Consider the following 10,433-nt stretch of genomic DNA (forward strand, 5'->3'; position numbering starts at 1 on the left):
GTTTCACCAGTTCCACTCCCCCAGTGAGTCTCCATGATCGAGCGGAGATTCTAATCCAGGCCTCCTTAGTCCATCACTCTACCCACTACACCACTAACACAGCAGCTTCTCTGAAAATTGTACTGAATGTTGCTGTTAAAAGAGAGAGACTTGTAGCATCTTAAAGACCAACACATATTAGAATGGCATAACCATTTGTTCACACAGGAGTACAGTTCATAAAATGCGTGAAGTGTTACCCAGAATTTCAATCATGTATTCTGCACAGATGTTAATACTGTAATTTATTCTGCATTCTGACTATAATTTCCCTCTGACCTCAAGGTCTACAGTCCTAAACCATGTTCTCTCTCTCTCTCTCTCTGTGTGTGTGTATTAAAGTCTGAATAGCACTTAGTCTATCTGATCAAATTGACTAGTCATGAAAATTCATGAAAACTCTTGCTGTAATAAACTTATCAACCTTTAAGGAGACACAGGGCTCTGCTGTTTCTGGTGGTGGACCATAATTACCTGTTTCCTTCAGAGATCTCGTCTACAGACCCTGAGGACTTTGTACGGTTGTCGAACTTGAAAAATGAGTGGAACTTTTCTTGCCTATATCTAGGCCTTTTTGTATCTAAAATAAATGGGGGAGGGGGGCTCTTGTAAGAAACCTCAGGCCATGCTTACGTTGGCCAGCATCACTCAAATCCAAGCGTGCACAACTATAACTCTGCATGTAAACTGGTCGGAATTCTCCCCCTCCCCTACTTATACTCTGGGAGGGCCCAAAAGGACAATAATGTTCCAATTAGAAACTGCGGCTTCCGCCAAAGTCTGCTGAAGGGAACGATTCTGCGCCATCGGCCTTTCGCCTGCCTGGCACCGCCGGTGAGGTGCAGATCTCTGCATGTCTGTGGTGGAGAATCGGGCTGCCTGGGAAGAAACAGGAGTGGGCCCAACGCACCGAGAAAAGGAAGGGAAAGGAAAAGAAGCAATCTTGGCGGCTTTTACTTATTTATTTATTTTGCTTTGATTTGCTGCACTTGAATCCCGCCTTTATATTCCCAACATGGCTCTCCTGTTCCTCGCTTATTCTAGGTTTCTCAAATCGGCGGGAAAAGCTTGGAACAGTTACCTTTTTAAAGTGCAATTTCCATAGCTGGCTGGGAGGTTCTAGAGTAATAATTCACAAATTGCCTTATTAACATGTGTACAGAATCCGAGCTCTAGTCAAACCCACTCTCTGTCAAAACAAACATCGTCGGGTCCCCCGTGCTTACTCTCCTTTTGTCCTGGGTGAGACCAGATTTACAAACAGTCTTCAATGCAGATTACAGGCAATGGACCTAACCCAGTTTTGGAAACAACTGGCGCTGATGAAGCCTAGTTCCGTGGAGAATAACTCAAATATTCAAAACATCGATATGTTGCGCGCTTTTCGGAAGTAATCCCAGCTGTATCCAGTGGCTTTTTCCCGTCAGCGTGCCCCAAATCGCCAGTCCACCCTTGCAGAGCAGTAAAACTTGTGTGGGTTTTTCTCTCTGTGAACAGGATGGCATTCTTACGATGCAATCCTATGCGGATTTTCCCAGAAGGAAGTCACACGCAGTAACTCTGTTTAGGACTGCATGCTCATTGTAGAGTCGAAGTTCATTATAGTGGTACTGTTCCGAGGCTAACGATGGCGTTTGTCAGTTATTTTCTTTCCTGGGATGCAAACCAAGATTGGGATCTTATACTAACTGACCCAGCAGCTAGCCCCCCTAAAATTCAGCAGGCTTTTCCCCCCTTCAGGATCCCACTGCTCTGTGAATTCCATGGGGTGTGGATGGTTCTGATGCTTTAATTAAACACGCCTAGAACAGAGAATGATATAATCTAGCAACACTGTGTCCCTATTCTCAGGGTTCAAAACCCCATTCGAAACAAATGTTGACTTACATTTTATATACTCAGTAGTCTGGGATTAAGTCTCGTTGACCTCAATGAAATTTAGTGTTGAATATACAGTACATAAGATCGCGCTGTTAATCTAGACTGAAGCCTCGAGTAAAGCCGATGGGACACACTTTGGGATGGGGCATACCTTTGACAAAAGCCTCGAAGGATCCATACTTTGGATCCCGACCTAACTTTGACAACAGTTTACGAATTTGAATGTAAGGGGTGCCTTAGGAAAACCCGTGCTTCTGCTTCTTTTGGATGCGGAGTCCGTGACAACCTGAAGGAGGAATTCGTCTCTTCTAAAGGCTAATTGGGGAGGGGGGGAGTCACAACAGGGCCAGGAGCTCTCTTTTGCCATTCCCTAGAGAATGAATGAAAACTATGCACAATGGTAGGTGCGACTCCTATTCCTTTCAATGGGCTTGGAGGACTGAGTAGCAGAACTTCTTGGTGGATTGTGCCCCAAACCAGGGAGCAGCTCTTTCGAGGCAGCAGAATTAGGCTCCAGAGTTGATATGGCCCAGGTTTCTCGAGCCAAAGCAGCCGGGCTAAAGAGGTCTTGACATTTTACCAGTCTTTATGGCACGAAGTGTCATCAGCTTCCATCACGCACGCAGGCACACAAGAGACGAGTGCTATAGATAGACCTGGGTGCTGGGAGCAGGGAAAGAGGCAATGAAATGCCTTTGGAGTGGAACTAATAGTAAATTATAACCGTTTTCATTCTCAAACGGAAGGAGAGGGAGGGAGAGAAAGAACACGGCACGTTCACAGCTTCGCAGCCTCACCGATCCACCCCAATTCTAAGGAAATCAAGGGGTTCTGAGAGCGTGGGGTTGTTTCTAAATGCATTGTGGAAAACGAAGATGGAAGCTGCAGAACCTGTCTTGTGTTCTGTCATACTATGATGTTGCTGCTTTGGTTGGAAACTGTGACACTTTATTTAATCTGGGGTTTAGAGAAGGCATGGGGGAGTAATAGTCTAAGCCTAAATCATGGCTACAATCGTGTGCACACCGGTTTTGAATTTATTTATTTATTTAGTATTTTTTTATCCATATAATCGATTTATACTGCTTGCCATAGAGGAAGGGGCTGTGTGGAATTCAGCAGGACATAATTGCGGGTGGGCATGCTTGGAGTTGGGCTGCATATAGGTCTAGGCAGACCATCTTCCGCTCCTAAAAACTCATTTACTTTGGTACAGTAGGTGTGCTCATTTCAACAGAATAAAACGGTTAGTAATTGGTAGCATAAAACGCTCCTTTGCAATAGATCATTCGGTTTAATGGGCTTAAATCTATCTGTGTGAGCAATTTGAAAAATTACATACAGATAAATATAATGATTTTTTTTTTACTTCTAGTCATTAACACAACACTGATGTATGGGAGAAATTGTCCTGTGAAAGGTAAGGCAAGTAGAATTGCAGTTCCATACCTCGGTGTAAATTTTTACTAAACTCGCCGGACCTTACATCCTGGTAGAAACGCAGGAGATTATGCTCTTAATTCAGGAACTCTGTTTAATCGAATCATCGCTTTCACTCAGATTCGAAACGCTCTCAGTGGAAATTCCTTCTACGGAAGAGATGGGCTTTGAATCAGTGTCCATCAAAACAAACCTGCGATACGCACAACCCTATATCCGCACTTCGACTCCTCTCATGAACAGCGGGAGCCGTCGGAGGAGGCGTCCCTCACACGGTCCCTCAGACTCTCCCAAGGAGAGCGGTAAGTGGGAAGGGAAGATCACACTACGGAAATTTTTAAGAAAAAAACAAAAGCGAGAAAACTCCATAGACTTCATCTATGTCATTTGGGCGTGCTTTGGGGTTGCTGTTGTTTTTAAATACCCCGATGACAAACGTTATTTCCAAACAAGTAGTCTCGAATGTTGCACGAGAAAAAATATTTGCGTGTCTTGAGAAGCAAATATTATTCTGTTCTAATGTGTTTTCCAGATCCGGTTAGTTTTCTCAGGACATCTGTGAGAAAATAAACTGTTGGCTCCAATAAATATTTTGTTTTTTAAAAAACCCTATTTATTGTCTTTACAGCCACATTTTGTTCCTGCAAATGCCATCTCTATGTCCTTCAGGGCCTCGTTAACTCTTTGTAATATAATATACCAAACACACGCACATATTATACAGCTTTCGTCCCAATATAGTTAAAATAAGGTTCTGCTTGTTTATCTTTTGATTTGTTTTCTATGATGATATGCCTCAGTGGGGAGAAAGTTAACCAGGATCTAGCAAAAACAGAAATAGTTTTTTTTTAAAGGAAAACTTTCCCACACATATTCAAGTATATGCATGTACTAAAGTATAATATCTGCAGTTACATTGTAGTGGCCTGAGTAGTTATCAAAAAAGGCCTTGCTGTGCTGAATTTCTTTTGCACATGAAATTCCTTTCAGTTATCACTACCACGTTGTTTGTGTATGGGAGGGGGGAGAGTGGAGTAGAATTCCATTTTAAAGATGCAAACTTGTTGTTCCTTTATTTAGGTTTCTTTCATCTCCACAAGACAAAATACTCAGCAAATATAGGGTGTTGTTGTTTTTTTTAAATAGAATAATAATTCCAAAACATATCATAACTTGAGGGAGGGGGAAGAGACGTAAGTCTAAATCTTATTGTTCCTTTTATTTCAAAGAGGGAGGAAAAAACCTGAATGATTCTCATCCCTTTGATTGATTAAGGTCCTGAATAACTTGAGGCTTGAGAGTGACAGCTACTGAATAGACTATTACAAATAAAAAAGGCCACTGTGGAAAGCCGGGCTGGCACTTCAGAGTGTAAAGGAGGAGAGTTTGCTGGCACTTACCAAGTTATAAATAAAAGGACACGCACAATAGTACCTTCTTTAAAGACAGACAGTCTTTACAACACTCCTGGCGTCATATCCTGCTGTGGTCACTTCAGCTCCTAGTCAGTCTTTTCTTTTCTCTCTCTTTTTTCTTTCTTTCTTTCTTTCTTTTAAAAAACCTTTTATTCCCCCACCCTCTCCCCAGCAGTTTAGTTTCAATGCTACAATAAATTCCTGGGAGGAACGGCTTCTTAGCAAAGTTCACTTTAGCAAACATATATATGAGAGCTGTATATGCACCAAATATACGGAGAAGGAAAAAGATAGAAAAACAAGGTGACAGAAACACGACTCTAAAGGGCTCTGCCGGTCTCTTTTCAATTTTTAAAGCAGGCAGGGACACTTTCCCCAGATTCCTTGGGATCTTGTGGTCCTACTTGTTGCTGTCTTCCCTAAAAGAAACCTGCCTGCACCAAAGGTTTATTCCATTCCCACGCAACTTAAAAGTTTTGGAAAGTTCAAAAACAGAAAGGTAGCAATGGAGGTACAGAGAGTTCTGCTGGAGGCCAGATCCACGCCCGGGAGAATCTCACTGGAGCCAGAAAGACAAAGGCACGTCTCAAGAAAAGAAGTTTCCGAAATTCTCCTTTTTAATTTCTCCCAGGCGCACAGATACAGCTTGCATGCTTGTAACCTCCCAGCAAAGAAAGAAAAAAGGTAGCCTCTATTTGTCTGTCTGTCTGTCTGTCTGTCTGTCTGTCTCTCTCTCTCTGTGTGTGTGTGTGAGAGAGAGAGAAGCAAAAAAGACACTGACTTCAAACCACGCAAGGGGATGCTGCCTTCCTCAGCGTAACCCCCCCCCCCCCCACACACAGCGGCCTTGTGCCAAAAGAAACTGTAAAAAAGAAACAAGGAGAAAAAATAAAGAAGAGGAGGAGGGCGAAGCATGGACTGTGCTCCTTTCTTCCACCCCGACCCCACTCTCACCGTTTCCCCTCTCCCTTGCCCCCTCCTGCTTTTTCTCCTGCTCGGGCATTTTCTGAAAGAAAACACACTTGATCCAGTGACGAGAGAGAGAGAGAGAGAGAGAGAGGAGCGCCGGGTCGCCCTCCTCCCCGGGCAAAAGCGCCCGGGTTCGATTGTAATGATGAGAAGAGAAAGTTGGCGCTTTCGTCCAATCAGCGCCCGGCTACTCCAGACGGGACAGTCTGCCGCCTGGCCAATCGCGGCGCAGAGATCCTGGGGAAGCTTGGAGTGAAAGAACTAATAAATACTCCCGAGCCGAGTTTCCTTTCACTCCGTATCCACAACAGGAAGACATCATTCCTGCCACTCAAGCCCAGGTCCTGTCCGAGTGAGCGCGTCCCGGGGGGGGGGGGCAGGGGGCCGGCGGCTCGCGGATCTCGCTCCTCGCAGGGGTTGAAGCGGCGGCCAGTCGCGCAAAACTTTCTCCTTCCCTTCCTTTCTTTCTCGCTCCTCTCTCTCTCTGCGCTCCACATCTTTGCTTTGAGCTCTTAAGCTTTATTGACAAACAGAAAAAGCGAAGCGATCCTCCCGCCCCCTTCCTATCGTCTAATCCCCTCCTTCTGCTTTCCTTTTCTTTAAAATCCCGTTTTCCCCCCCGAGAAAAACAAACACCCCTCCCACACACAACATTCCAACTCCTCACTTTCTTCCCTGAAGATCTTTTAGCTCTAAGTTGCTCTGCTTTGTGACCTCTGCTTTTTTCCTTATACCTGGATATAATACATCGCAAGAAAGTCAAGCTGCGTCCGAAATGACAAGTCTGGGTGGAGCTGTCCCGAGGATGATGCGACCAGCTCCCGGACAGAATTATCCTCGCAGCGGGTTCCCATTAGAAGGTAAGGCCGTGGAGCAAGAGAAGGGGGTCGGGGCGGCGGGTGGGATTTTTTTTGGGGGGGGGAGGAGGGACAATTGTCGCTTACTGTTAAGGAGCGAGACCGCTGACATGTGTGTGTGGATGGAGAACTTGTGCGGTGAGTAGAGTAGTAAGGAACCTCTCAATTGACACTCACACGACCAGGGAGTCAACAAGCAAGAAGATTAAAGCCACAATTGTATGCACACTTACTCGGGATAAACTGATACCCCTGTCCAAGTAAGGGTATTTTGGATTTTGATACAGGCTTGTCTCAACACAGAGAAGAGCACCATGCAACCCCCCCAATATGTCCCCAAATTATAAATATTTGTACAGTATCTAACTTTTTTATAGAGGCGAGTAAAGAGAGAAGAAACTAAGAAAGTCTCTGGAGAAAATAGAAAGCTGAGCAGTAGACATCACATCAGTAGCCACATCAGTCAATTCTCATTTTTACTGTGTATGTCAATTTCCCTTGACAGCAGTGAAATTACGAGCGAACGTGCATGTCCGTGGATAACTGTACCTTTGCAGGTGGACCAGTCAAAAGAGCCAACTTCAACGTAGGAATAAGGATCCCCAGTTTCTAATTGCGTCCGAAAACCTCTTCGCCTGAGGGAGGTTTCACAGGACCAGCACTTTTATTTGATTTTATCTTGCTCGATGGCAAGTTACCGTTATTACTGCTAATTCTACCATAATTAACCTGGCAGTCTTTAATTCAGTACTGCTACTACCACCGCTGCCACACCGTAACAAAAATAGATAGACGTTCATATGGAGCAACTGATTGAAAACAACTTGTTGTTCGGCACACTTTTCTCCTCTATTTCCTTCTATCTCTTTGGTCTAATACTTTATAAATAATCGAAAGCAGGCCGACAAGGCTCAGCCGCAGATAGGAAAATTCATGCAGACGCTCTTAATTTGTTGACGGTTGCTTTTTAATTTCTTTAATCCTAAGGAAAGTTTTCAAGGACATTTCTGAAATTCTTTTTGCTCGTTTATCAAAACCGACCAAAGTAATAAAGTTTTGCTTTTCTTTTCCCCCACCCTCATAAGAAAGAGGAAAGAAACAGGTGGAGCTTTTCTTTAATCAGACGATTTCTAATTATTTACTCACATGGGAAGGCATGTGGCAACATCTCAGTCAGCTGGTGGGAAAGTTACAAATGGGAGAGCAAAGTGAACTAAATTATCCAAATGGCTTTAGGGTTAATTTCAGTGTGTATTAAGAGGAGGGACATTATGAGAAGGAAAACGCAACACACACACACAAAGCACACCTTTCTGGATCAATTCTTCAACTCAAAACACAAACATGATTCTATATCGTTCTCAGCATTACTCCTTCTCCAGATCCTTGTAACTTACCATTACTTAGCTTTATTCCCACAAGTTAAACACCCTACAGACTAAAACATTTTAAAAGTTGTTTAAAAACAACAGGGGGTTTAATCCTGATTTAATGAATTTAATACAGGGCCACTGAAATCAATAGGGCTTAAGTCAGTCCTCACTAACTTGTTCCCTTGTTTTCAGCGGGTTTACTCTAAACGCGGTTAAATCTCAATTCGATTTATAGTTTATTTAAAATATTACGGATTTTTACAACTAGTTTAAAAATGTCCACAGTGGCTCCCCTCTTCCTTGAGATAAACAAGAAAGGGGATAGAACAAATTAATACAATGCAGGGTAGTTATAAATCGGGTAAAGCATCGCACATTGTTACTGTTTGCTGTTTCTCATATTTTCCCACCTGGATCTGAATATCGTGTGTGTGTGTGTGTGTGTGTGTGTGTGTGTCTGTCTGTCTGTCTGTCTGTCTGTGTGTGTTTAACTCAGGAATTCTTACCCCATCTTATTTTCAGGGAGAAAGGGGATGAGAAGGCTTCAGTTACATAGAAGCCCTTGCCAAAACTTGACATTTTCCTTCTGTGTTGGGGAGGAAGAACAAAATACTGTATAAAACATGCAACGGTCTGTGGCAGCAAAGGACGCCCTGTTGCCAAACTCGTGCTGTATTGCGGAGTTCGAAGCCCTGGTAGGTCAGAAATCGAAGACCGAAAGACTTATTCGGCTAAAACTCCACACACTTTTACATGGGAAGAAGTTTTTGCTGAAGGCCATAGCTTTTTTTCCTGCTCAGTATCAGAATGAGTATCTGTTCCCTTAACCAGAGAATTTTAGATGGTTCAAAATCCCCACTGCATCCAGAACTCTGCACCAAGGAGGGACCGAAGTCCACACTTTTGCTAGCATCCCGGTGTTGGCATGACTGCCAACAGTCTCTTAATGGCTTCAGGAAGCCACGGAACAAAGCTAAGGGATCTTTAAGGCACACTTTTGAAGTGCCAGGAAAAAGCTAAACTAAAGGGGATCCCCTAATCATCTGAGGAGTCCAAACAGGGTCTAGTATACTCGTGTCCCTTTGTGTCGTGTGTGGTATATGTCGATGTGAAGGCAAGGGTCTGGATACCTGGATGGTCTCGAACCATTTTCCTCTCACACTGTTTTTGTCTCCTCTCCTCCTAGTGTCGACTCCCCTGGGCCAAGGCCGAGTCAATCAGCTGGGGGGCGTTTTCATCAATGGGCGTCCTCTGCCCAACCATATCCGCCACAAGATCGTGGAGATGGCCCACCACGGCATCCGACCCTGCGTCATCTCTCGCCAGCTGCGAGTGTCGCACGGCTGCGTTTCCAAGATCCTCTGCAGGTACCAGGAGACCGGCTCCATCCGGCCCGGGGCCATCGGAGGCAGCAAGCCCAAGGTGAGGAGGAAGGGGGTTATGGTGCCAAGGGATCAAGAAAGGGGAAACAAGCAGGGCAGTTTGGGGCCACAAATCTGGCGAATTTATTCTCAATCCGGTTTTTCTAATGCCCTGAGGGAAAGAAGGCGAAGAAGAAAAGAGTTGGGAAAAGTTATTTTGCTGGATGCCAGCTTTCAGAATCCTTCAGCCAGCACTAGCCATGCAGGCTGGGGGATTCTGGGAACTGTTGTCCAAAATGTGTCTCCCTAGCTGTGCACTTAGTAAGCTCTCTCTCCTTTCCCCGCCACTTTCAGTGGAGGTTTCTGGAGGGTTTGGAGAAACAGTCACTTGAACAGGAGCAGTTGAAACATACTGTAAAGAAAAGCATGCAGATTTTGATGAAATGTGTGGAGAAGAAAGCTAGATGGGACAGAGAGAAGCTCAATAGACGCTCCTGCACTTCCAAAGCCCAGTATCAAATGCATCCTGTTTCTCATCTCCAACCGCAAGCATGCATGCCTCTACATGCACACGTCTCCAGCCACAGAATAGCATTTGCAAAAGTTACATGCTGAATCGTGTAACCTTTGCTCCCTGATCCATAGCTAGACATGCCTAAGATTGGCCTTTCATCCCTGTTGCCAAAGAGGAAAGAGACAACAGAGGAGTCCCGGGTCTTCCCCAACTCCGCTCTGAATGCATGGCTTCTGGTGGCTTGGTGGAAGAACCCCTTCTTCTTAGTCCGCTTTTACGTCCATCCCTTCCCCCTCCCAATCCGGAGCGAGACTGGTGTTGATTAGCCTCTCCTGCCGATCCCAAACACGGCCGAGTTTTTTCTGCCCGCCATAAGAATTCACAGCGCGAGTCTATCGAGCAAGCCTTCTTTTCGGAAGAGAGCTCCACTGAGTTTAAGGAGGCTCACTCCCAGCAAAGTGGGTATATGCTGGAACACGTTTGAATCTCTAGCCCCCAAAGTATTCCTGATTTAACTTTTTTCCCCACCGGAATATCCCTGAAATTGTATTCCAGGCAAGTCTGGTTCTTCAAAAGGAGGAGTA

At 44.7% G+C, this 10,433-nt stretch overlaps 1 protein-coding gene across 2 annotated transcripts in view; it reads left to right on the forward strand.

The window, feature by feature from the left end:
• Positions 1 to 6,194: 6,194 nt before the first annotated feature.
• Positions 6,195 to 10,433, forward strand: part of PAX3 (paired box 3) — a 130,218-nt gene continuing 125,979 nt past the window's right edge. For both annotated transcript variants that reach the window (XM_020795492.3, XM_020795494.3), the window contains exons 1-2: positions 6,195 to 6,604; positions 9,161 to 9,396. In XM_020795492.3, coding sequence (XP_020651151.1) covers positions 6,520 to 6,604; positions 9,161 to 9,396 — 321 coding nt within the window. In that variant the 5' untranslated portion in view covers positions 6,195 to 6,519. The remainder of the gene's footprint in view (positions 6,605 to 9,160; positions 9,397 to 10,433) is intronic.

The sequence above is a fragment of the Pogona vitticeps genome, chromosome 3, assembly GCF_051106095.1.
Source record: "Pogona vitticeps strain Pit_001003342236 chromosome 3, PviZW2.1, whole genome shotgun sequence".
Classification (NCBI taxonomy): domain Eukaryota; kingdom Metazoa; phylum Chordata; class Lepidosauria; order Squamata; family Agamidae; genus Pogona; species Pogona vitticeps.